At 36.6% G+C, this 27,596-nt stretch overlaps 3 protein-coding genes and 1 pseudogene across 3 annotated transcripts in view; 3 read left to right on the forward strand and 1 right to left on the reverse strand.

The window, feature by feature from the left end:
- LOC122060477 (protein CLP1 homolog) overlaps positions 1 to 18,218 on the forward strand; it is a 58,061-nt gene extending 39,843 nt beyond the window's left edge. Inside the window, exons 8-10 of the mRNA XM_042623573.1 lie at positions 16,430 to 16,665; positions 17,696 to 17,740; positions 17,858 to 18,218. Of these exons, the coding sequence (XP_042479507.1) occupies positions 16,430 to 16,665; positions 17,696 to 17,740; positions 17,858 to 17,945 (369 nt within the window). The 3' untranslated portion in view covers positions 17,946 to 18,218. The remainder of the gene's footprint in view (positions 1 to 16,429; positions 16,666 to 17,695; positions 17,741 to 17,857) is intronic.
- LOC122060478 lies at positions 1,252 to 5,844 on the forward strand (annotated as a pseudogene).
- On the reverse strand, positions 11,698 to 13,318 carry LOC122060480 (L10-interacting MYB domain-containing protein-like). The gene is made up of 2 exons (XM_042623575.1): positions 12,018 to 13,318; positions 11,698 to 11,927 (listed from the first exon to the last, which is right to left on the reverse strand). Exons 1-2 carry the CDS (start codon positions 12,345 to 12,347, stop codon positions 11,907 to 11,909), a joined length of 351 nt encoding a protein of 116 aa, XP_042479509.1. The 5' UTR covers positions 12,348 to 13,318; the 3' UTR covers positions 11,698 to 11,906.
- A 2,306-nt stretch (positions 18,219 to 20,524) lies between the features above and the next one.
- LOC122061700 (probable polygalacturonase At1g80170) lies at positions 20,525 to 23,694 on the forward strand. The gene is made up of 8 exons (XM_042625117.1): positions 20,525 to 20,701; positions 20,895 to 21,032; positions 21,142 to 21,327; positions 22,147 to 22,354; positions 22,495 to 22,576; positions 22,899 to 23,007; positions 23,241 to 23,369; positions 23,458 to 23,694. The coding sequence occupies exons 1-8, from the start codon at positions 20,525 to 20,527 to the stop codon at positions 23,692 to 23,694; spliced, it is 1,266 nt and encodes a 421-aa protein (XP_042481051.1).
- The last annotated feature ends 3,902 nt before the right edge of the window (positions 23,695 to 27,596 follow it).

The following is a 27,596-nucleotide window of genomic DNA, read 5'->3' on the forward strand; positions in this document are numbered from 1 at the left end:
AACAAATTAAACGAATTTACGTATATAGTATAAATCTATCACAAAACACTTGAGAACGTAAATAGAATGCCAAAACTAATTTTTTTTTTTTTAATAAATCAATTAATATATTGATCCTAATCAATTTTAATTGATTCAAAATAATTTCCATTTACAATTGACACTCTCAATCACCATAAAAAATAAAATAAAAATTGACACCCTTACTCACCATAAAATTGCATTGATTTTCACTTTTATCTGATTTTTCCTCTTTCAAGATAGAGTGCACATTAATTATTTAATCTTTATTTTAATTAATAAATCTAAAATTAAAAAAATTAATATTACAAAACGGGACAAAGATTTATGTCTGAGAGCGGCCCTGCAACACAAACACAGGGGCGTGCAATGACCACGGTGCTCCTCCTGTGTATGGGGGCAGGGGCTACTCTGGACAAAAAACACTTGTCCCACAAAATTATCCAAAAAATTTTAACCCTCTATGATTTGGACAATTTTATCCTATCAATAGGCCCAATCAACACCTCCTTCCATAGTTACTAGCTTTATGCAATCCTCTTTGATGAGATTGACGCATAAATATGCATTGGGAAATTAGAATGAAAGAAGCAAGTTGTGGTAAGCAAGTTGTAGTGGTGATCTCACTAGTTATCGGTGTCCTAAATCAAGTAAAACCATTGATTAGAGAAGTGGAGGTAGAGTGAAGTGAACGACAAAATTGTCCAAAAAAAGAGAGTCAATTTATAAAGGATTATTGTTTTTGATAAATTTTTTTTTGTAGAGATGGTTTTCTAACAAAGGCTTTGTAAAAATGAATCTACGTAATGCATCAATTTATTTTTTTGGGTAAACGCATAATGCATTAATGAGGGCTTAGAAAATAATGTCATCCATATGGGTCCATATGACCATAATAAGAGGGCATTGTTAAATTTTCAAAAGAATAAGCATCATATAAGGGTGTTTTGGACCATGCACATTCTAAGGATCTCCTAGATTTCAAGGTTCGGGATCGGATTGACTGGTCCGGTTTATTCGATCCCTGCACGGAATTAGGGTTTAAGGCATTAAAGTCTAAATCACAATTATGGCACCGATTCTGATCCGAGTCCGATCCGATTCATAATGGTACCGGATGGACCAATCCGGATCCACGTTCTTAAATCCTGGCTGGAGCCACAAGGCAGAGATTGATTTTTTTCTGCTGTTTTTAATTCTCACACACACTCTCTCTATCTCTCTCTCTCTCTCTCTCTCTCTCTCTGAAGAAGAAGATTTTTTTTTTGGGTAGAGCTTTAATGGTGTATTTGCAGTATAATAATATGATTTATTAGTTTATTTAGATTTTTGAGAGAGTATATTATTAGAGTCTTTTCCTTTTTTTCGTGTATTTATTTTTTGTATTTCTGTATTATTAGTGTCTTTTCAGAGTTTGAGAGCACTTGGCGTCGTTGTGCAAGGACGACTCAGATTCGGGAATACCCGTCGTCCTGCACTCTTTAAGATCGATGAGAGCTATGAATTAAATGATTTCTCTCGTGGGTTTCCTTTAGATTCAACTTTTACGAACCTACTTGTTTACAGATAACCAGGAAACCGCATCTGTTCTTATCGATGGAGGTGGCCTCCTTTCTCTTGGTCTAGAATCTAGATTGCATTCTTCCCAACTCTTCAATCTCCGTCTCTCTCAGCTCGTTCTAGTTTCCCGTTCTGTTTATCGTCTTTGTTTGGGTTCTTCTCTCTGTCCTTCAATGGCTTCTTCTTCTGTTGCTTCTCCTCTCTGCACATGGCTTGTCGCTGCTTGCATGTCAGTTTCCTGCGACAAAGAGCATTCGTTCAAGTCTTCTTTCTTTCATTCTCCGGAGCGATTGAGTAGGAGGGCTCGCAGAAGGAGACTTGTATCTAAATGCAATTCTGGTAGCCACGATTTCCCGGGGGGTTTGATCTCTGGCTTTTGTGGATCGAGTTTACAAGGCCTCATGAGTTCTTATTGGCGTTCGAGCCTTGCCAGGAGTATTACAGCTCCAAGGGGTTGTCTTCTTTGGGCTTCTTTGGTGACAATGGGTTTTCTCTGTTTGGGTCGAGGAATGAGCTGATCACTCGAAGGCAGAGACGGATGAATCGTGCTGCCCACTCAGGTGATCAGTTTCTAAGCTTTAATTACTTCTCCGTTTTTCTATTGTTTCATTTTATGTGCATTTGGTATTAGTTTGCATAAGTCACCTTTCAGTAGCTTCTCTCTTCTTTCTGCTCAGGTTTGCTTATGTTGTGCTTTGCTTTGATCTTCTTTCCCGCAAATTTAAAACGTAGGACATCCGTGTGGCTATTTAGCTTCGTCTATGAACTTCTACTACTATTACCACTGTGCAATTCAATTCAGTAGCATTTGTTGTATCTTTTACCCTTACCAAGATGTTTCATTTATGCAAATGATTAGTAATTATTATAACTCTTACATATACTCATTTTGCTAGTTTGATGGCATGTTGATACAGAGATCCCTTAATATAGCTGCAGAAAACCTATACTCATTTTGCTAGTTTGATGGCATGTTGATACAGGGATCCCTTAATATTGCTGCACAAATGGAAGGTTAAGATTAATAAACAAGTTATCATGCACCCAATATGTTTTCTTAGTTCATGTTTATTTTTTTGCCTATTTCTTTTGGTAGGGTTTGTCGTTAATTTCTTCTGGTTGCAGGGAAGACCATGGCTGTAGCTGTACAACCTGCAAAGGAAGTCATAAAGAAAAAGCCTCTCACAACGCAAAGAAGGGTAGTTGTGACGGGAATGGGTGTGGTGACTCCAATTGGTCATGATCCTGATATCTTTTATAATAATCTACTTGAGGGTGTTAGTGGCATAAGTGAAATTGAGGCATTTGACTGTGCCCAGTTTCCTACGGTAAATCTTCTTACTGATCTTCTCTTCCACAGCAATAAGCCTGGCCCTGTCTTGGATTTTGATACATTTCGATTGTCATAGAGAATTGCCGGAGAAATCAAATCTTTCTCATCAGATGGATGGGTTGCACCTAAACTGTCTAAAAGGGCAGACAAGTTTATGATTTACATGCTAACTGCTGGCAAGAAAGCTTTGGAGGATGGAGGGATTACTGAAGACGTCATGCGTGAGTTGAGAAAAGATAAATGCGGGGTTTTAATTGGCTCAGCAATGGGTGGTATGAAGGTAACTTCTAAGTCATCAGTATGATTAATTGGGTTTACTAACCAAGGGCTGTAATCTGGTACAAGTCCCGTGAGGGGTGGATTGGTGTTTATTCTAACCCTTTGGCATTTTTTTTGCTTCAAGGTGCCCATCCTTTGAAATGAATAATGTTAACCCTTTCGAGTTTTTACTTTTAACGATGGATAATGCCCTTGAACAAGTCTGGTATATATGATTGCCAAAGGGCTTCTGCTTCCTTTTATAAATTGTAATAGAAACCTTAGGCTTACTTTCCACTTTTTTGATGCTTATATAGAAGAGTAAACCAACATCAGGCCTCTTTTATTACCCAGACATTTGACAGTAGTTGTATCTATAGTTGGTGCTTCATTTTGAAATATTGTAAAACTGGTACTTTGTTTCATTTCCCTGACTTACCTTAGTGACATAAAAAAGCTTCCCTAAGAGATCTCCTAGGACGAAATGAAGTTCAGAGCCTAATACAGTGATGCCATGCATGTTAAATATTTGTTTTTTTCCTTGTGAAGTTCTGTACAATTAAACTCTACATTAGTTGGCTTGTGATTTCTTCCGCAATTTTTTCTCCATCACTTATTCCCTCTAATTGTTTGTACTTTGACCAGGTGTTTAATGATGGATTAGAAGCTTTGAGGGTTTCATATAAGAAAATGAATCCCTTTTGTGTCCCTTTTGCTACTACAAACATGGGTTCTGCAATGCTTGCGATGGATATAGTAAGCTTAACTTTATAGTTGCTGGAAATTAAGTTGCACCTTTGATGGATTTGTAGATTTTAAATGTATCATCTGCGGCTATTTATTTAATCATTTGAGTGCAGGGATGGATGGGCCCAAACTATTCAATTTCAACTGCCTGTGCAACGAGCAACTATTGTATACTGAATGCGGCTAAGCATATTATTAGAGGTGAAGCTGTAAGTGCCTCACTTTGGTTTGCCTAGTCATTCACTATGTTTTATGCTACGATTCTCTCTGCCTCCCCCTCCCCCCTCCCCCCTCCCCCCTCTCTCTCTCTCTATATATATATCTATCTGTCTACCCCTCTACTGTACTTTGTTTGCTATTCTTTTTATTTATTCTTCATATTTTTCCTTTCATTAGAAAATATCTAATAATGACGTCAGGTGAGGGGAGTGCTTTCTCCAGCTTGTGCATAATATGACAACACTGTGGATTCTAGTTGTACAGTGGGCCCCAAATCAATTCAGGGGTTCCCATTCCAGTGCAGCGGTGAGCCCACTGTACAGAAGGAATTCACATCATCATCATATATGCGCATATTTTGCTAGCATTTCCCATTAATTAAAATGAGTTTCACCATTGTTACTCCCTTTTTTCCGTGTTTGGGGAGGGGTGTTAATTTGTTGAATGCTTGCAGGATATGATGCTTTGTGGTGGCTCTGATGCAGTAATCATACCTATTGGTATCAATTTCTTCCTTTCTTATTCTAGATGTGTCTGGAGTTGTCAACCTCATAAAGCATCTGATTGTTTTTTATTTTGATGACTGTTACTGCAGGCTTGGGAGGTTTTGTGGCGTGCAGAGCACTTTCTGAAAGGAACAGTGATCCAACTAAAGCTTCACGCCCTTGGGATATTGTAAGATAACTCATTTTGTTTTACAACTATACAACGGCTTCAGCTCACAAGTTTTCGGAGTGTCAGCGCCAAAATATGAATAATTGACCCAGAAAAAATAATGATTTCTTTAATTGGAAAGATATTTTAGTTCATTAAATATAACCGTAATGGTTGGGTTATAATGATCGATCTCATGAGAATTTTAGTAATTTAAGGTCCAGGTTGTGTATAAAAACAATAACGTAGACCCAAAGAATAGAAACCTACATAAATTTATTTTGGGAAAAGGGTGGGCATGCTCCCACGGTACATGCCCTCTCACAATTGTTGACACTCTTTTCTCTCTCTCTCTCCCCTCAATTACCATGTGGCCCCTGTATGACGAACCGACACCCACTAAAGTGCACTCTCTCCCTCCTCCCCCTCCTCCCCATTGGCTTGGGATGTAAGATGCCAATCTACCCTATTTGTGTGTCAATCTCTCTCCCATTTAAATTAATGTTGTAACAAATTAGAAATGACGGGGAAAATAATAAAAAGAGATAACCTTGCCAGGGGCCTGCATTGTAGGAATCCATCATGTTCCTGAAATAGGTAATGCACTCTTTGTAGACCCATGGATCAAGGGAAATATTTCCTTACCGACCTAATTTGGGTATTGAGTTCAGTGTTTTGTGTTTTACTTCTTGTGTTTCATTTCAGTTACTTGGATAGTATTTTGAAACAAAATGTAATGTGTTCATTGCCAGAATCGTGATGGATTTGTTATGGGAGAAGGAGCTGGGGTTCTGCTTTTAGAAGAACTCGAGCATGCTAAGGTACAGTGTCACCAATTCATTTTCGTAGTCACTAGTCAGTGCACAACAAAATTCCTATGAGGATTTGTTACATGTGGCTATGAGCATTTCTATTTAAAATTGTTGTTTTTCTTTATTCTATAGGAAAGGGGTGCAAATATTTATGCAGAGTTTCTTGGTGGAAGCTTTACCTGTGATGCCCATCACATGACTGAGCCTCATCCTGAAGGTATGTAATCAAATCCTGTAGCTATGGCACCACCTTTGCTAAATATTTGTTGTGTGGGAAGTGCTGTGAGACTCTAGTTGATCCTTTTATTAGGATTTTGTTTTATAATTTTTTCTCTCTTTGCAAAATTCTTATAGTTATTTAGGAATAGAGACTGTCTTGGATTTATGGGCAGGAGAGGAAGAAGTTGTTAAGATATGTACCACGATAGGGGGAGTTTCCCTATTGTGGCTGAGTTTTACTTCATTGCTTTAGTTTATTTCTTTTCCTAGTTAGTTCATTTCTTTCCCTAGTTAGGATAGATCTCTACTTACTATCAGGATAGACTTCCTATTTTATATTGCTTGTGGCACAATGACTTAGTTTCCTGGTTTGATTGTACTACTTTGGGTATTAATAAATATTGATGGTAGGGGGCCTGGGAAATACACTTGGCTGCTCCCCTCTTGCAGTCTCTCTTCTCTTCTTCTCTCTCAATCTCTCTCTCTTCTCTTACTCTCTCAAGTTACTGGTTACAGATCTTGGGTTTGTTACATGGCATCAGAGCTGTAGCCAGTAGCAGTTTTGAGAGTCGTTCCAAGGTCTTTTGCATCTGATGAGAAAAAGAACTAGGGTTTCCATGAAGATTATTTGTATAAATAACCTATCTGCTGCTAACACTACTGCTACTGATCCCCATGGTTGCTGAGTTCTGCTATCGTTTTCTGCTCCAAGCCTCCATCTGCTGCTGCGATTTTATTATTAGTTGCTGGAATATTGATGTCAATTTGCTGCTCTCCTGCGGACTATTGTGCTGATTCCAAATCTGAGTTGTACGCTGCTGAATATATTTGCTGCTGGGATTTTTCACTTCTTCCAATCGATTTCTACTTGATGTGGTTCCTGCTTGCCTACCTTCCAGAATTATTTTCTGCTGTGATTGCTACTATCAATTTGGTTCTTCATCTCCCGCCAGTTCTTGCTTGCAGAATTTATATTCCTCTATTAGATCATCTTGTGAGCCTACGATTTTGTGGTTTCAAGAGGACCTTGTGTAAGGATGTTAACCACTGAATTTCAGGATGATTGTTTCCCAGTTGGGTGAGTTTTTTCACCTTGAATTGGGTCGAGTTTTCCGCTGGCCTTTGGCTGTCGTGAGGTTGAAGAATACCTCATCCGTGGAATGGTAGAACCCTTAATTCCTATTGCAATAATTAATGCCCCTCCTATTCTTCTCTTATTACATCTTTCCATTGACTTATTTTTCCTTCCAAGTTTGCTCTTATTCAATAATTAATAATCCCCTTTGTGTCCCACTTTGTTTTGCTTCCTTAGTTTACCCTTTGGCCATACTTTATTCCCATTACTTGGTTTTATTTTTTTGTCTCTTTAATTTCCAGTATCATGTACATTAATTAACCTTCTTTACTAGTTTATCCCCAAACAATAATTCAAATTCCCTTGCTATCCCATTGCCTCTTTGACTACCAAATTATCCCTATGAAAAATTCTGGTTAATTACCAAATTGCCACTACTTCATAATAATTGAGTTTTACTGCCCTTGGGTGGGCTCATAATTCGTTTCAATCCCAGGATTGCAAGGATTAATTACATATTTACCAAATGTGGGCCCGTAATAGTTAATTTTGGGTCTTGGATCCCTAGATCGCATCAATTTGGGGTGCTATATTTTTTCACAAGTTGGGAACTTGCGTGGAGTGCTGGTCTAATTGGTACTTGCATGGAGAAAATTTGTTGTAGTACGAGGGAGATTGGAAATTATTTTTTGCTCTTGATTATGGGATTATATGTACTACTCATCCTTTGAGATGCTAATTATTGGACATTGTATGTCCACGTGTAATGCTACACATGAGGGGGAGATTGGAATTATTATATATTCAATTGGAGTTCTTATATTAACTACTTTATTCTAGTACTTGTTACCTTGGCACCTTGATACTGCTACTTGCTTACCTTGGCACCCGATGCTACTAGCTTACCCCAGCACCCGATGCTACTATTAGCTTACCCCCGCACCCGATGCTGCTACTTGCTTACCTCGGCACCTAATGCTGCTATTTGCTTACCTTGGCAACCTGATGTTGCTACTTGTACCTCGGCACCCTGATGATGTACTTGCTTACCCCGACACCCGATGCTACTACTTGCTTACCCCGACACCTGATGCTGCTACTTGATACTAGGTAACCTGATGCTGCTACTTGGTCTTCAACGACCTGATGTTTATATATGCTTACCCCCGCAACCTGTTGTCGCTACTTCCTTACCTACTACCTACCTTCCTTGGGAAGTGCCTTTGATGCTACTGACTTTATGATGTTGATGATTGGAGTTCTCTTTGTGCTCTCCAGCGTCTACCACTACTACTTAAGGCCGGTGTTATGTTTAATTTTCTATTCTTGTTGGTCCAAGCTGGAAGTTTTCTTTTGATATATGTATACTCCAGCTTGAGGGGGAGTGTTAAGATATATACCACGATATGGGGAGTATTCCTATTGTGGATGAGTTTTATTTCCTTGCTTTAGTTTATTTCTTTCCCTAGTTAGGATAGATCTCTGCTTACTAATTAGGATAGACTTCCTATTTTATCTTGCTTGTGGCACAAGGACTTAGTTTCCTAGTTTGATTGTACTACTTTGGGTGTTAATAAATATTGATGGTGGGGGGGATTGGAAAATACACTCTGCCGCTCCCCTCTTGCAGTCTTTGTTCTCTTCTTCTCTTACTCTCTCAAGTTACTAGTTACAGATCTTGGGTTTGTTACAGAAGTAAAGAAAGAAATTAAAACATGGAAAAAGGAGCGGGATCTCATTGGGTTGCTCTCCTTTGAGATGCGTTTTGTTGATAATATTAATGTTCATCATTATGCCCCTTGTTGTACAATTGGACTAATTAGCCCACAGCAAACAACACGACAATACCATCATGGTTACTCATTACATACAAATGCCCAAGTTGCTCCAAATACAATGGTAATGAGAACTACTGATCCTTATAAATTTTCTTAAGTTGAATACTGGTTCTCTCATATTTCGTTCAAATCAAACCCTAAGCTCAACTTCTTATAAAGTGGCAGTGAACTTCATGATGCAGTTGCACGATGGACTTAGGGAAAAAAAATCTTTTTATTTGATTTTCTTTTGTTTTAGAAACAATTTCTTTGAAATTAGTTAGGCTCTGTACTGTAACGATTCTGTTTTTTTAACATGATTTTGGGGCTAGCACACTTTTTTGCATTTCTATTTTTTGGAGTGATTCTGCATCTTAAATGTTGTATGGTAATCGCAAAAAAAAATTGATTTTGTAACCTGAAAGAAACAGAAACATGTATGGTTCGTACTTAACAGAATCGTTTCTGTTAGAAACCAATATTTACATAAAGTGTCATATTCACCATGGGTGTCAAAGTTGTGATTTTTAAATAAAATCTAAGGATAGTCAATGGTTTTTTAATAAATTCTAAGTTATGAAAATCATTATTACCCAAATAACTTAAGTTGAATAAGACAAATAAGAATATCTCCATATCAAAAACATGGTGTTCACTTCAAATATGAAATATTTGGCCGTGTTTCCTTGCCATATGAAATATGAAATGTTTCAACAAAAATATGATCTATCATAATAACATAAAAGTATGAACAAGAATAAATTCAAGGGAAGACATAATTCTTAAAGTATTTAATTATGAACTTAAGGGCTTTAGGTCTTCCAACTTAATTCTTAACTGCAAAACATGCCCCACTACTTCAAAGTTTAAATCCAATCATCAAAATGTAATCATGTAATTTGAGCCATTCCGGCTTTAACAGCTAACTCATTTGCAATATTTTTCCTGAGATCATCCATCTGTCTTCTTCTTTCTGCTAAGCTTATACTAATGTGAGCCGGTGGTACATAATCTTGAATTTCTTCAGGCTCCTCATTCCACCAATTTTCACCAAACTCCTTAAAATTCTTGTCTGCAATTTCTTTCTCCCGAATGAAGTTGTGAAGTGCACAACAAGCAATGACGATGCATGTTTGGGTGTTCAATGGAAAACATGACATTTTGCTGAGAATTGGAAAGCGCTTCTTCAAAGAACCAAAACTGCGCTCTATGACATTCCTAACAGAAGAGTGTCTATTATTAAATAGCTCTACTGCTGTCCTTGGACGTCTATTCCTATAATCATTTAGATGGTATCTTTGTCCTTTGAACGGTATCAAGAACCCAGTAGTAGATGGATAACCAGAATCAACCACATAATATTTATCTAGCACGTAAAGTGAAAAGTAATGAATCAACACAATATGTAAAATAGAGCATAATCAACTGGTGAGGTTAAGATTTAGAATGTACCAGGTGGAGGATGAGGAAATTCAAATTTAGGGTTATTCAATGTCTCATTGAATACTCGACAATCATTTGCAGAACCCTCCCAACCAGCGTACACAAAAGTGAATTTCATGTCAAGGTCACATGCACACATAACATTCCAGGTCGTATCTCCTTTCCTTCCTCTGTACGGTATTTGTTTGGATAGAGGTACAGAAGCACTAACATGAGTGCCATCAATCGCTCCAATGCAGTCCTAGTACCAATAGATGGATATTCATCAAATCAAACCATGTATAACCACAAAACAACATAATCATTGTTTTAATTATAAGCAACATACCTTGAAGAAAGGATAGAGCTTTGGTTTTTCAAGAATCTGTTTAGGGCAACGACTGAAGTTTGGAGGTTTGATATTCTCTTGTCCCAGTAGTATGAAAGCACGTAACACTTTCTTAAAGTATTCACCTATAAGAGAACGCTGAAAGTGTTCTACTATGTCTCTATACCTATCATTGTGACCAACGATAGATATAAACATTGCCAACTACTCATCCACTCTTAAATATCGACTATCTTCCAACCAACCATGTTGTCGCATTAATGCTTCAAGGTTGAGGAAGACATGGCGTTCCATTTTATACTGTTCATAGCATCTGTCTACATGTCCATTTAGGACCTCACTCACTCGCTCTGGTCCTATCAATTTACTATCTCGTATGGGCTCTCTAGTGTATAATGAATCACGTGCTTTCATCAACAACATCATATACATAATGATTTCTACATCATGATTTCTGCATCAGTGTCCCCTTTCCATTTGTTCAATGTGTTCCCTAGATGCGATCATTCTTTGATCCATTCCTATAATATAAAATTAGAAATATGCAAACACATCAAACCATTATTTTGAACAAATATCCAAGACATCAAATACTACTGTTAGAAAAATAAGTCAAGACACAATCATCCAAGACATCTTAAAAAATGAAGGAAAACATAGCAAACCATCAAAGTTAAAAGTAGTGTCAAGGTACAATGAACAAATATTCAGGACATCAAATACTACAGTTATAAAAATAAGTCAAAACACAGTCATCCAAAACATCTTAAAAAGTGAAGGAAAACATAGCAAACCATCAAAGTTAAAAGTAGTGTCAAGGCATAATCCAAGTAGAGTTATCAATCTATCTAATTAAAATAACTTTTCAAGAAGCAAACTACTGAAGGGTACGAAGGAGTATTGACTTTCGATGAGGAGGGTAGGAAATTAATGCCTCTCTCCATTGCAGGTCAGCCATTAACTTCTGAAGTGCTTTCTCGTATCGTGCTTCATCTAACTCATATCCTGACTCAAGCACCTCCATGGCCCTAGTAATCCCGTACATCTGTTATGCATTTTCGGTTGAAGCAGTGGACATGCTCGCATCTCGTTCTACCCTTGATTTACTTATATCTTGAATTGCCTTGCATGCCATTGACCAATCATTAGACTTGCTCCTCCTCCTTTTTGCGTTTGGAGTTCTATCATGCCTATGCTTAATAGCTGGCCTTTTTTCCACTGCTTTAGTTTGAGTGTCACCTAATGGAGTAACTTCATCAGTGGAACTTGACTCATCACAAGACTCAATCATATTCCTAGCATCATCGGCCCCTAGAGTTTTCAACACGGTTGTTTGAGTCCCACTTCCTTTGCCGTCTGCATATGTATCACCAAATACCATACATAGTTCTGGCCATTGTGGTAGTCCGTGCTTCTTAAATCATGCCCAAGTAGGGTTGTCCTGATAAAGAAAAAATACTCATAATCAAATACTTGAATTGATATATCCTGGCATTTCAAAATACTCAAATTAAATACAAATTGAGCATACCTTAATATGCGATTCCCAGATGGATTCATCATCAACAGTACAAGTTCTTGAAGTAGTATCCCAACCAAAACCAGTTGTCTCCAATAGCTTCTTAAACTGACTATAATCCTGCCTCAATTTGTTCACTTTGTTCTTCAACTGTGCAATGGTATAGTTGACCCCAGTTTTTTCTTTGAAGTTATTGGCAATGTTATTCCAACCAGCTTTATTAAAAGTCGAAGTAGTCCTATTTCCTTTCTTAACTTCCTCTACCATCAGAACAATAAGGGTGTCTACATTTGCTTGGCTCCATTTTGCAGTCTCATTAACTGCTTGTGTTGAAGTTGACATTATCTCACTATTTTACCAAAAAAAAAAGAACATGAATTTAAAATCCAAATTGAAAACACTGATTTTCACCAAGGCACCCTAACCCTTCATCTATGAAACCCCTATGACCTTACTCACACAGGGCTTTCAAAGGCCTTCAAATGAAGTTTTGAATACATACTAGGCTGTACTAAAATGAACCAGTGGCATTCACAAGAAAACTAGTAGGAACATGAAATTTTCAGGCATATATAGTAGCAATAAATGGCTATTATGTGTAACTAACAGTATATCTTGTAGACCACCATAAGTATCCAACAAATGGCTATTATGTATTACAAAAATTTATTGCATCTTTACTAGAATACATATGTACTCGCTATAATTTGTTGCATATACTATATTCTGTGCACGGTTTGCTTGGTATAAAGAATCTAAAGAAGACAATACAGCAATGTGTAATTGGTGGAGCTTTTCCAAATAGTTGTTTTAACTTCTCAGTCTGAGGTTTTTTTTTTTCCTTTTATATATATATTATGAGGGAGGGGTGGCACTCCCCCTTATCAACAAGGAATCAAATTCAAATTTCAATCTTGATTTTAGACATCATTAAATTGAAATATTTCAGTGCTTTAGATATCAGTTGTAGAAACTTTCACTGAAGTCATTGTAATTTTATATGCCTATAAATCTATAATCCATTTCTGCAAAATCACTAAAGCAATTTGTATTTTGGAGCAGGCCCAAATTAAGATAATTCAACCAACATTACCCAACTTTCATCAAAATCAAAGAGATTCTTAACAAAGATTCTTCTCACTGGAAAAAAAAACACTAGAAGAGAGGCACCCAGCAACAAGGGATATAGTTGTTTTAACAACCCAAATCAAGACTCCCTGATTTCTGTTCTCAATACTGAGACCAATGGCCCAACTACTCAAAGTAGTAGGGTCGTTAGAAGCTCAACAACTAGGGGTAGAGCTACCGGCAGAGGCTGCTAGAGTCCAAAGGCCTCAACTAATTTTCATTGTGGCTTACAACATGGGGAGTGGGTTTAATCCAATACATTTATGGGGTAGGAATGTTGGTGAGAAGGGTGGAGCACCGAGGGAGCTTTGGATCTAATCAGATGCCAAGCATAAGACGAAACAGAATAAAAAAAAAACCAGTAAATTTTGAGATGATTAAACACACCAAACCAGCCTATAGTTTCGGCAACAGCCCAATAACTCTGAGCCTCACAAGAAAATGATGAACTGAGATTAGAGAAGGGAAGGGGGCGTACCTCTGAGCAAAGTTCAAATCCTAGTAAAGTGACAGAAGAAACCTTGCAGATCTTGTGCGTCTTCGTGCACAGAGGAGTCCAAAACCCTCGACCTGCTAAACCATAGAACAAGAACAAATTCAGGGGGGCAGAGGGAGAAGAGATCAAGAAAGAAAGAGAATGAGAGTGAGAGAAAGAGAAAGAGAACGAGAAAGAGAAAGAGAGAGAGAGAGAGAGAGATCTCGCAATACAGGGTCTCGTCGACAACAGGCGAAGAAGCTTCTCTCTCTAGATTCTCGTCGACGGTTGGAGCATCCACTTCCCGCTTTGGTTAGGCTCTGCTTCTCTCTTCAGGATTTCCAAGAAAGAAAAAATAGGGTTTCCACAATGGTTTACCACTTTCTTATGTTTTGACGGGAAATTCCGGTTTTATCCTTTCATACTTAAGTGGGAACCTTCATTCTGCGCCTTTTGCTCAGAATTGATTCTGAGTGTGAGAAGCTTGCTTTTCATGCTTCAAAAAATGGATTCTAAAACCTAAAAAGTGCCAGTTCATTTCAAAAAAACAAGAAATTGAACCGGACTTACCATACAGCTTTTACCCCATTTCTGTTCCAAAAAAATGAAAAAATGACAGAATTGATTTTTTAGAAGGTTACAGTACAGAGCCTAATTATTCACGCAGTTCTGGTTTATTATTGTGTTTCTGATCCTATCCTTGGGCTTCTACAAAACCATAGAGACTTTTGTAGTTTCTTTTTCATGTCTTCTTTTAATTTTCTGTGTTACATAGTTTTTCCTTTTTTTGCTTTTTGTTCACTTTATTAATTTCTTACTCTCTTCCTTTTGTTTTCTCAAAGTTGATGCTTTTACTTTCTGTTGATGTATTTCTTCCACACTCCCCCCCTCTTCAATTCTGGAAGGACAGAACAGGATTCCTGTAGCCAGCCACAAGTAGTTTAAGAAAGCCTCATGAGTTGAGTTGAATTGTGTTTCTTATGTACTCAACTTAACTCAAAAAGCTTGTCCTGACTAAATGGGGTCAGCTACATGAATCCTTTCCCATTGTTAAACTCTACTTAAAGTAGTATTTCTTAATGATTATTCTTAATATTAGTCTATGGTTGTTACCAAGGGTGCAGAAGTTATTGTTAAAATTTTAATGATGAAAGGTCTGATATTATCCATTTTATATATTTCTGTTTCAATGACTATTTTAGAATTTATGAGATTGTGATCTTGTGCTTCTGTAGACATTAGATTGTGTCGTACACACATTGGATTTTAGTCTATTATTGTTTTATGACTCGAAGATGGAAGAGAAGAGAGAGAGAGAGAGAGAGCAAAGTAAAATAGTTCCACTAGGTAGATGTTATGAAAACATAGTAGTTATAGTGTCTAGGCAACCCAAGGCATTGGCGGGGGGCCTGGACACAAGCGACCAAGTCGACACCTTGAGAACTATGGTTACATGAAAGCACTCTTATTATAAGTATATAAAGTTATTATTTAACTTATCATAGTACTGATGCAAAATTCCAGCTATTCCAGCAGAATAAAGAGGAGAAAACAGGCCAGTTTGGCCCTGCAGTTTGGTCTGGGTTTGACTTTGAACCAGCTTTCTGGTTCAAACTGAACCTGCGGCATAATAATGGTTCAGTTCTGGTTCTTCTAGAAACCAGAAATCGTGGGGTCTGCTGAGAAGCTTTAACTCTTTGTTTTTTTCTTTTTCTTTTTCTTTTTGTTATTAAGTGTTTTAGTTAGGCTAGAGGACCCTATGAGTCCAGCATTGTTTAGGTTGTTTCTTTCTTATTTTATGCAGAGGCTTAGTCAGTTAAGAACACCTCTAAAGTCCAAAGCACGCTATTGGCTGAAGAAGTTTTGGGCTTAGTTTGAGTTATGTTTTGGGTCTTTTATTTATTTATAAATATATATACATCTAAGGAGTATGCTCTACCAAAGTATTTGAAGATTGAATGAACAAATTTTTTCTTTGCTGTCCTGTGGATTCAGTCTTACATTTGTGGGATTCTGGTGTGTTACTCTGAATTCAGAAGTTCTGCTGCTGTGGGATTCAGTAGCATGTTTCTCTGCTGTGGATTCCGCTGGTAAGTCAGGTGTGATTCCTGATTACATCTCCTTCTATCTTTACCTATCTTTCCTCTACATCGAATTCAGGACTGTTTACCCATCTGAATTGAATACTCAACCAGAGTTTTATGCCCATCACATTTGATTTTACTGGTTTGGTCCCTTATTTCCTGCGATTCTGGATTTCATTGAGGTTTCTTAACCCCAAGTCCCTTAGGCCCTTAGAAACCCCATTAAGTACATTATATCTATGGAAAAATAAATAATCATGTGATTTGTTCAAAAATACTGAAGATAGTTGTGATAGAGTGCCTGTGTACATTACTTCTATATGGAGGGTAGATTGAGAGTACATTCTCCAACTTCTTATTGGTTCAATTTTCTATTTTGAAACCTTCAGGAATGTCATGAAAGCATAGGTATATCAGTATATGTTGGATTTCCATTGATAGAACGTTTTATTTATTACTTATTGTTAAATATTTGAATGGAACAAAAAAGATTGGTTTCTCTATTTGGTTCAACTATCGTCACCCTTAATTTGCTTCCTAATAGAATACATCATTCCTTGATGCAGCATGGTTTTTTTGCGTAAATAACAATTTTTAGCCATTTTATCTCAAATTCTTGGGCCCAAGTGCTTCACATGCTTGTTAATATATCTTCATGCTTTTACCTTTTGATTAGTTGCTTTATTTTTGAAGAAACTTTTTGTCAATTTGCCTGACATGGTTTTTGAATTTTTCAGGAATACTTTTATGGCCTTGCAAATGATCTTTCCCCTCACTCCAACCTTGTGAGTTTCAGTGATTTGTCTGTATATCGAATTGGTGGTGGGCCTCAAGCACCACGTTCGGCTCTGCCAATTGGTGCAGAGCCTGCAGCTGACCCTATGCGGCTGGTCCCTGTGAATATCAACCGTGACCTTATTCATTTAGTTCTCGCTGTGTCGTATGCCAAAGAACCTGATCAGATTATTTCCAGGTAAATCATGACATTTTTCCTTCTCCAAGGCATCTTGTCATTTTCCACAACAGGATGGTTTCTACTTGAGACTACCATAGTTCCACCTAGTCAGATGTTCATGAAGTTGAACCTGTCGACTTATTATCCTCCAGGAAATAGAAAATCAACAAACTTTTGGGAGCATTGATACGTGCATGAGGACGATCCACTCGGCCACTTGGCTACATGAGGTGTTATGGGGGAGTATGGGATGTGGGTTTAGTTATGTTATGTGAGTTATGTGTAGTAGTTATTTATCTACTAAAGGAGTGGTGGGATTAGTTAGGTGACTTCTAAATAGTGGGAGGGAAGTGGGATATTAATAGTTATCCTAATCGATATGTACTCTCTTTAAATAGCTTGTTATTTATGAAAATAGATAGATTTGGAATGACAAATGTAGTCCTACAATTTCTCTTTGGAGAAGGAAGCCGGCTTCCTCAATTAAGCCAAGATGTCAAGGTTTGTCCGTAAAGCTAATCTACCAAATTATTCCTTTTTTTATCTCCTTGTTATCTCTTTATTATCTCTTCCTCATTTATTTCCTATATTTTTCCCTATTTTCTCTCCACCCGGATTTGTGTACGTAACAAGCATCAACTGTAAAATTTCTTTACAAAACAACCATTAGATTGACAATTTAAATCATGTACTAAATAATTTTTCTTACTATTCTCTTAGTTTTGATCTGGAAAATAACCAACGATTAACCTTCATTTGCGAACTATTTTAAACAACCATCCTTGATTGGGTTCAGTAGCTAGCAACCCATGAGCTTCCCATCCAACTTCCCTTGGATGAGATAATAAATGTCAAGTGTCTTCCTTTGTTACCTTGTGCTGGAATGGTTGACATTTAACATTTATCACCATCCAAAGAATGAGCATTTGGAACAGGATGCTCATCTAACCGGGTTAGTTTTTGGTGTAATCTCCTAAAGTCATGAATGTATATGGTTTCATTAGTCATTCCTTTCTCATGTTTCAATTTTTTTTACTTTTCTTTGCAGCAACGTAGCTGGATTTATCTATATCACAGACATCGACATTCAGAGGTATGAACTTTACTATTAAGTTATTGCACTTGATGCAGTTACGTTAGATGTATACACCCACAGGTGTAGAAAAGCTTTTAGCGAACTGGATTAGTGATGAGGGATGGTAATGCACAGGAAGAAGATTACTTACCTAGCGCCATCAGCTGGAGAACTCCCGAGCAGATATTTGATAGTTGGAACTTTGACATGGATCGAAACGTGATGTGTTTGGGACAATTGAGGCAGAGACTTCTGTTGTGAACTTGAAGAGGAAACGTTAATTCTTCAGTAGTAACATCATTCAGTTGTTCTTACAGTCAATAAATACTAGTACCAGCTAGCATTAGGATTGTAAGTTACCGTAGTTTTGTATCAATATCCTGTGTCATTAGGATTGAAAGCTTTGAACATTGTATGCTCTCTAGGGTTCTGATGTCTTTCCTTGTACTTCATAACCCTTTGCATTGTTTTTTACCATTTCCATTTTTCCGAGGCTTCTTTGTGTGTGCGCTCAAAGGAACCATAGTCTTAAGCATGCAGTGCTCGATTGGTGAATTTAACTGGATGATTGCATGTAGAAATCCCCCATAGGTATGAGGTTTTCAGGCAGTTGATCTTTCACTTTTCCAGTTTGGATTGGGCAGGATGAGTTCACTTCTTTCTAGCTTGAGTTTGGGCTAATTACAGGCTGTCATTGGATGGGGAACGTTAGATTGGTACTTCCTGTAGTCTTTCCACCTGACCATTTCCTGTCAAAAAGCTTTATCATAGGCAACAGTTCTTTATTTATTTTATGAGAATAGGAAATTTTTTAATGCATATAACTTGAGTATAGTTCCGCTGGTCCAAAGGCGTTGTGTGCTAAGAAAATGTTTTCAGTCTTTCAACTGCACAACTTAGGTATGGCTGTTTGTAATTGAGGTGTACACATTGACCTGACCAGTAAACAAGGGTAGGTTAGAGGGGTTCTTCATTAGCCAAAAAAAAAGAAGTAATAAAGCATCAAGTACATGTGGTGTCCTGGAACTGAACTGTTAAATGTACTTGACCTGGTCTGATGTGCTATGAGAGTGAGCTACTCGAATCCAAAACCTGTTATGTTGCGAAATATTTACAAATTAGAATTGTTTCAAAATAGTCTGAGGTTACGTTTGGTAGTTATTCTAAAATTGTTTTTGTTGTTTTTTCGTTTTATGGGAACAAGAAAATGGAACTTTCTGTTTGGTGTCTACGGTTAGCTTTTAAATAAATCAGGTAGAAAGAAAATAGGAAAAAGGGGAAATGTTGAAACATGGTTAAGCATTAGAGAAACGTTCCATTTGAAAAAATTCATGTCCTCAATAATTTTCCTAAGGTCAAAGCCTTCTTTGTCTCCTTGAAACCCTAAAGAATTAGAGTGATGAAGAATCCGTAAAGAACTCTTGCTCGATCCTCAAAACTGTTGATCACTGGTCTCCCTCATCTCTATCTCATTGAAATCGGATTGAGAAACCCTTTCCGTAAAGAAAAAATTCCGTTTGATTCCCTTTTTCCCTCATCCATATCTCAGTGAAACCGTTTCTCAAACATGTTTACCAAACACCATTTTTAAAGAAAAAACATTTTTTAAAATAAACGGAATGTCTTGGTTTTGACACTAACATTGTTACCAAATGCAAGCTAAAATTCTGAAAAGAATGGAAAGTATTCCCAAGGCCAATCATGCATCATGAAACCTCCAATGAATCTGCCCAAGGCCACTTTTAGCAAAAACAACTGCTAATAGTGGTGTTTAAAATGCATATATGTAAAAGAACCCTGCCCGTTTGATGTTGCCTATGTCCAAACGCAGGCATGCAGGCACAAAAATACCATTATCCCTATGTGCATATGTTCCCGCGTGTACTCCCATTGACCACCTGAACTGGTATAAACAGGCGCAAAAATACCAAATCGGCAGGGCTCTTTCTCCCTTAGATCTTTGTTCATCCCCAATATTCTAAATCCCATAATGTTTTCAGCTATACATGGCAAGTCTTGGGTTTTAAATTTTACAATTGGGTTAACGCTTTTTTATTTTGATATTAACGCTTGGAGCTTTTGCTCCTTAATTGAATACCGGTACTTGAACGATCGTTTATAAATGGAGCTAGGCAAGCTCCTTAATTGAATACCGGTACTTGAACGATCGTTTATAAATGGAGCCATGCCTAGCGTATGTTGACCGATTACTTAAACAGTTAAACAAGTCAGCCACGATGCAGATCAAGTGCAGAAGCCCGATTAAGGCCCAACTGATTGAGACCATCTCTTATTCTCTTATCCTAATTAACCAACCAACTCAGAGCAACTCTCACTGCGTACAAGTCCAATTCCATCTCTTATTCTCTTATTCCGGTTGGTTCGAATTGCAGAGATGTCCAAGCATGCTTTTGAATGGCTTTCAGTTTCCTATTCGATAACTGTCTCTTTACAATTAATGACTCCTTCAATAAGATATTCTGGTAAAGAAATAGAATTGTGTACCGATTAAAAAGGGATAGATGAAAAAAAATAGGAATAAAAAAGGAATAAACGAAAACTAAATAAAGAAAGGTGTAACTCAATCCGGACTCCGGAGTACTACTACCGCTACTAGTCTTCTACTAGGAAACGCCTTTGGCTCAGACAGGGAGGAGTCCCTCTCTAGCCTGTAACTATAACTATAACTACTACTAATACAACTATATATTAATGCCACTTCCTAATATATTGATCAGTTTTCACGTATTAGCTAGGTCGTTCACTCTTACTGATTGGAGAAGTAGTTTATTGGAGTTAACAATGGAGGCCTCTAGTAACCTCTTCGTCATCATCATCATGCTTTTATTCCTTGTAGGATCAGTTCAATCTCGTCCCCTACCTGATCAGACACTTGATGATCAAGGTCATGATACTACTCATGTTTTTAGCCTACTTAATTATGGAGCTGTGGGAGATGGAGTTACTGATGATACTCAGGTTATTAAACTATCATATTTTTTTATTTATTTATTTTTTTACGAGAACCCAAGTAAGATGCTTCCTGAGGCACTTTACCCACTACGAATCACCAATGGAGCAACCAACCCCCCTTGGGTGGGTTTTTTTTTTCTTCTTCTTCTTCTTCTTCGAGCTGAGATGATTAATTATTTGGTTGTTCTAATATTAATAGGCCTTTAAAGAAGCTTGGAACCAAGTCTGTAATTCTTCACTTCCCTCTCCAGTCTTACATGTTCCCAGTGGTAAGACTTTTTTGCTACATCCATTGGACCTTGAAGGCCCTTGTAGATCAGCTAATGTTACTGTCCAGGTAATTAATTGTTATAAATTAACATCATTAAGAACAATACATTAATTGATCTATTCTCCATTAATATATATTTCCTTTAATTTCTTTCTCTTGGATATAATTTCTATAGATAATGGGTAATATGGTTGCACCAAGTGATCCTTCAGAATGGCAATGTGATTATCTAGAAGGTTCTTACAACTGCCCAGCCTTTCTTACCTTTCAACATATGAATAACCTTTACATCACCGGCAGCGAAGGGATCACCATCGATGGTCAGGGTCACAACTGGTGGGATCTTTCATGCCATCAAACTGTAAGAACACTACTAACATACATTCTCTTCTATTAATTCAGATAATAAAAGACAATAATGATATTTCTTAGAATAATTATTTCAATACAAACTTCTTTATGCTCTTTAATCTCTAATCTCACTCTTTTGCTTCTTTTTTTTTCCCCTTAATTTCAGAGTAATTGTGGCCGATTACCAATGGTGAGTTGAAATTCTATCTATAAAACATCTTTTATAAATATATGCTGCATGGGTTTCTCATTGTATGTGCAATAATATCCCTGTAAAACTAATTGTTAATTAATTTATTTATAATAATATTTTTTAGGGAGCTCTATCCACGTAGCCAACAAAATCAGGCCAAAATTTTGTGGATAAATAAACCCATAGGTTACGTCGCATGCTTTACGTATTTGGATCACATGGAAGGATGATATGACAATGTTTACTTTTTTTAGCAGAGAATTTGACCTTTTGATATTCCTTATATTTATCTCTCTCCTCCCTCAAACAAGGAATAGATCGAGATGTTTTCTCACAAGGGAGGAGAGAGATAGACTCATGAGAGCATTGGCATGGACCATGCTCTTTGACAAAGTTCTTTTTCCCATTGAAAATTAGCTTGAATGGCCATACACTTCAAACTTTCATATTCAAATTCAATCATCTATCATCACACAAACGTCCATTGACTCCATTCATCTCCTTAGTAGTTTGAACTTTTTCTATTTTACACATTTCTCCTTCCCAAACCCTACAGTAGTGGGAGCCTCATGCACTGCATTGATCTTCTTCCTTTTCAGATAATTGATTTTGAATGTGTTCTATATTGATGGACAGACACTCATAATTAGACAATCCAGCAATGTGCACCTCAGGAACTTGAATATTATGGATGGGCCTAATATGCATATCTTCATTCAAGCCTCATCTTGGATTTATGCTTCCAATATCACAATCTCAGCCCCTAAGAGTAGTCCTAACACTGATGGCATACACATTCAATACTCTCAGAATGTCTTTGTATCTGATAGTATTATTGGCACAGGTATACTTTCCAAAACTCTCTTAATTATCTTCAAATGAAATACAGTACTTGTAATTATTAATTCTTGAAACTGAGGGACAGTTTTAGTTGCATATCATAGAATATATGAAATACTTTTGATTAATTTTCTTGAAATCCAGGTGATGATTGTATTTCTATTGGGGATGCTACATCCTTTATCAACATTAGCAGAATCTCATGTGGGCCTGGTCATGGAATTAGGTATCCTACATCTCTCTCTCTCTCTCTCTCTCTCTCTCTCTCTGTGTGTGTGTGTGTGTGTGTGTGTGTGTGTGTGTGAAGACCCTCTTAGGATTATTTATTCAGGGAAGCATGTTAAGAACATTCTCTTTGGTTAACTCCAGAGTTTTCTCTATTTATTCATAAAATCCCACTTGCTCCATGAGGATTTGCTCTTCATTAAACAAAAAAGCTTCCCCCTCCCCCTTCTTTGTTGTTGTTATTGCTCCTTCCACAACACCCCTCCCCACTAAAAAAAAACAAATATATTATGATAATTTGTGTATTTATTTTGATGTAATAGTATTGGAAGCCTGGGTAGAGGTGGATCAACTGCAGCAGTAGAAAATGTTCATGTAAGCGATGTCGAGTTTTCAGGAACTTCAAATGGAGTTAGGATTAAGACATGGCAGGTGATCCAAATCTTCATTTCTTGTCCTTCTTCTTAAAAATTAAAATTCTGAATTTATTTATTTATTTATTTATTATTATTATTATTATATATATATTTTTTTTGTGTGTGTATTTGGAAACTGATAACTTAAGACTTAATTGATATGTATATTTGTTAATCTTTTTATCTACAACAATCAAAGCAGAGGACAATAATTATACTAATGATCTAAACTTTTGTCAATTTAACTAGGGAGGAAAAGGTTATGCTAGAAATATTATGTTCGAGAAAATCCAATTTTACGATGTCGTTTACCCCATTATCATTGATCAACACTATTGTGACCGCCATTTTAAAGATTCTTGCCAAAATTCAGATGAGGTCAGTGATCCTAATCTCTTCAATTTTACTTATATGCTTGTTGATGTTTTTATTTCTTATTTTTTTGGAGATTTAAAACTTGATACAGGGTTCGGCTGTGAAAGTTAGCAATGTCACGTACAATCAAGTATATGGAACTTCAGATAGACCAACAGCAATAAAATTTGATTGCAGTGAGACAGTTCCTTGCACAGATATTGTGGTGAATAACATAAACATTCCATCAACTAGAAGGGGTAGGAAGACATCATCTTATTGCCAAAATGTTTATGGAAGCGCTCATGGTCTAGTTATTCCTAGAGTACCATGTCTGCAGTATGCATAAGCTTTCTTCTGCTTTAATCCTACCAAGAGAAGGAGACAATTTATTTATATATATATATATATATTTTAGAAGTTTTTGTTCAAATTTAGAACCCATTAAATGTGAATATTTCAAATTTTTTTTTTTATAGGATGCACGAAGTGCAAATAGTTGAAATTTTCAATATTGGTAATATTTTACTTCTATGATTGTTAGAAAATGAATCAAATAATACAGTTTCTCTCCAACATCATCATCATTAATCAAGGCAAAACTTCAGCAAAGTTGTTGTCATGGTGGCCATGCATAATTGACAATGTTGCAAGTTTTAGGTATAATATAGTTAGGCTTCCTTATGGGCTAGCCATATGTCAAATCTTGTGGTCCAACTTAATCATATGGCATATTTTGTATTGGTCGCTTTCCATGTTTTTCATTTGTAAACTTGTTAATTTAATATTAGACTTCTTAGGCTGCGTTTGGTAATCATTCAATTCAATTCCAGAAATGATGTTTTGTGTCAAAAACCAAAATTTTCAGTTTCTGTGTCAAAATATCGTTTTAAAACAAAAAAATGATGTTTGATGAACCTATTTCAAGAACAATTACCCTAGTTGTTCACTTTTTTTGTATTTGGAACGAAACTGAAATGACGGAACAAGGTTTCGTTGTTCCATCATTTTGCGTTTCTAGCATTTTCCCCCCTTTTCGTTCTAAAAACACCAAGTTGACACTAACCGCTTTATTCCATTTTTTTTGTTCCCATAGAAAGGAAAAACGTCAGAAACATTTTTCTAAATGACTACCATACGCAGCCTTAGTGATATTGATCTTCAATTTTTTGTCGCGTGTAAAATTTAGATTGAAATAAAATTTTACAAGTAAATAAGAAACATATGGTTAATTGATTACTCAAATTTAGTGCTAAGTGGACTGCCAAATGGTGGTTATAGGTTGGCTGTTGCGCTAGGCTTAGCAAAACACCAGTTTGGTTGCCTCTCCCTAACAAAGCTTTTAATCCTTATCTAAGTAAAGCTGGCCTACATCAAAGAAATGGCTGAGCTGGCTAAAACATTATCTAGTGGAGGTGGGATTTGTGCTGGAACCATCATCCATGCTGGCCAACGTTATCCAAAAAGCTTTGTTAATTAAGATTATCTCCACTGCTGATTAACAACATATCAGAATAATTTGAAACAAAATAAAATCTATTGAACTCTCTTCATTTAACTCAACCTCAGTACATCATCATTTCACGAACATACATCTCATATAAATTGATCATTTTGTACCTTATCAAGTAAACCCTTATTAGGGTTTTCAAAATTTTGGGGTATTACATCTAATGTCGCCCCTCAATGTGGATGGGAGGACGTGGAAAAACATCTCCATCACCATCAGCATGAAGGTCTTTTTCTCCCAAATAGAGATCAATGAATCTAATAATAAGTTCAACTAAAAAAAGGACTGCTACATTAATGCATGTGCCTCTAGTGCCTCTAAATTACTATTTGTATGTTTAATATTTTTTTATTTCTAGATGACCTCTGGAAAAGACATCTTCTATAAAAAGGTCTATTTTTTACTTTCGTTTTTTTTTTTTTTTTTTTTTTTTTTTTTTGTTGAATTATGAAGATGTCTATTTAGACTTAAGAAAAAGAGAGTTGCCTAGTCGTGTGGCTCTTGTGCCCATTACCCTGTGAAATAATAAATAAATAAATAAAAAATCAAATCTCTTGTCCTTCGATTTTTTTTTTTTTGATAAAAGAAAATCATTGTAATATTGGAAGTCTACTTACAAGATAATTTCCTAGAATCAAAACATTTTCTCTCCTTTGTACGTGCATGGTAGCCATGTGGTAGCTAACCCTTTTAACAACTTGGACAATTTCAACATCATCAGAGCAAAAATAGCTCCTAAAACTTTGGGAAATAAAGCATAAGGGATCGAGGGCTAGACACCATCAATCGGTTCGATAACATCCCCTTAAAAGTCTGAGAAACTGTCCATATTTCTTGAATAAGCAAACCCAAGTTGCCTGCCTTCCTTAGTTCATAAAGAGTACATTAGGCTGTGGCTTTCAAAACTTGCTCTGACATCCAAAAACCCAATTCTATCAAAATAATAAGCCCTTAGACTTTTTAGATTTACCCATATGCATAGAGTTAGATAATCATCATGGTTTAAGTGCACGGTATATCAGATTGCGGATTGATCACCTTAGAAACTGATACAATACAATGTCAGTGACTATGTATCCGAGCGGATTGGCTCAAATCAAAAAGTTTTCTCGTAATTTTCGTTGAAATTTTATTTTTTGACAAATTTACCCTTGATCAATTCCGTTTCACCGAAATGCGATCATCAGCTGGGTATCAGGATTGGGCCTAAATGCTGATATCATTGAGGTGAGTCATTTATGTAGTACTCTTTTTTTTTTGGAGGGGGGAGGGGTGTGATTAGGGATGGCTTAATTGTTCAACCAATTCACTTTTTCTTGGTAAGTTAATTGATCATGGGAAGATGTTTTTATTGCTAAGAAGGTCATGGGAAGGGGTATCAAATGATTAAGAAGGAGAGAGAGTATAAGGAGACTCATGGAACCACAATGTCACCATTACTTTTTCATTCTTTTTCATTTTTAATTCGTCAAAAATTTAATAAAATAATAAGACCATTTCGCTACAATGGGATGAAAGAGTTTAAGGAACGAGATCTTCTCAAGTGCACTAGTCCCTTCAATGCATTTTAAATAATTGGGAGGCCCCGATCGATCATGATGAGTCTGTATATGTGTTTTACAAATCCTCCAAACCATTGCATTGACTTTTATTTTTATTTTTTAGTAGGACCACTCAGAGACACCAAAAATTTTGCCGAGTTAGAGCCCATTGACCTTAACACTATACAATCTAGTCAAATACTATTATAGTATCTTTTCTACTTTTCAAGAAGGTAGTGTCTCTCTTGGCCTTCATTCTAGTCCCCTACGTGGGTCCTTTCCTTGACTTCTCAGTGGGTTTCTTGAATGGCTTCTAGTGGTCCTCTTGAAAAGAAAAAAACAAAAAACTTAATTGCAAGCAATATCCATTCAAGAATTCAAATGATAATCTTTCACGAGCATCCTCTCTTGCGGACAATTTTTTAGTTTCATGATTTCTTTCTCATCCTTCTTTGCATGCATTGACGGAAGACACAAATATACCATCTTTTTACTTTAAGACAAGGATGGACATGCCCTCTACTTGTATGCGGGTCTCGACCAATGAGGATGCAAGCACGACGGGGGCAACGTGTATTATGGGCGGCTAGAAAAGAGATAGACACAGGCTAAGCAACCTTTTTTTTTACATTTTTTTCTTAAGCAAATAGACCCTCTTAATGCAAAAAAGAGTTGTGCCCTTCAATTGTAAGTATTTAATGCGGAAAGGTTGGGCATGCCGTCGGTATATCTAGATCTATGTCTATATCTCACCTCCTCCCCTTGGAAAAGTTTCCTTTACCCCTCCTATTTCAACCCTCATATTAATTAACCCGCTAACTTCAGGAAAGTTAACAACATACCTAAATTAGAATAAGTTTTATGTCATGAAATTAAGAAATAGTGAATTAGATTTAAATATTATTAAAATTAGAAATTTAAAACTAAAAAACACAATAAAACGAAATCCATTCATTCCTCCCTCTCTCCCTCTCTCCCTCTCTCCCTCTCACTCTCACTCAGAGGTACCATGTTAAAAAGATAAAACAAAAATGAAAACATCATTAAGTCTGATAACTCACTGAGGGAACAAAACATCAACAAAATTGACCAAAGAAACCTTATGACTCCACTAAAATAAAAATATGAGAAAGGAGATCATCGACACAAGAATCCTCACGACTCCATGGAGAACCAAAACATTTGTAACTCTATATGAAT

The sequence above is a fragment of the Macadamia integrifolia genome, chromosome 14 (assembly GCF_013358625.1).
Source record: "Macadamia integrifolia cultivar HAES 741 chromosome 14, SCU_Mint_v3, whole genome shotgun sequence".
NCBI classification, from domain to species: domain Eukaryota; kingdom Viridiplantae; phylum Streptophyta; class Magnoliopsida; order Proteales; family Proteaceae; genus Macadamia; species Macadamia integrifolia.

What these genes read in the sequence shown, in the direction of transcription:
- LOC122060480 (XM_042623575.1), bottom strand. Translation starts at nt 12,347, where the DNA reads ATGTCAACTTCAACACAAGCAGTTAATGAGACTGCAAAATGGAGCCAA. An exon ending in TCTGGGAATCGCATATTAAG is followed by an intron (nt 11,928 to 12,017) that starts GTATGCTCAATT and finishes TTTCTTTATCAG; the next exon opens with GACAACCCTACTTGGGCATG.
- LOC122061700 (XM_042625117.1), top strand. Translation starts at nt 20,525, where the DNA reads ATGGAGGCCTCTAGTAACCTCTTCGTCATCATCATCATGCTTTTATTC. An exon ending in GAGTTACTGATGATACTCAG is followed by an intron (nt 20,702 to 20,894) that starts GTTATTAAACTA and finishes TAATATTAATAG; the next exon opens with GCCTTTAAAGAAGCTTGGAA. An exon ending in TGATAGTATTATTGGCACAG is followed by an intron (nt 22,355 to 22,494) that starts GTATACTTTCCA and finishes CTTGAAATCCAG; the next exon opens with GTGATGATTGTATTTCTATT.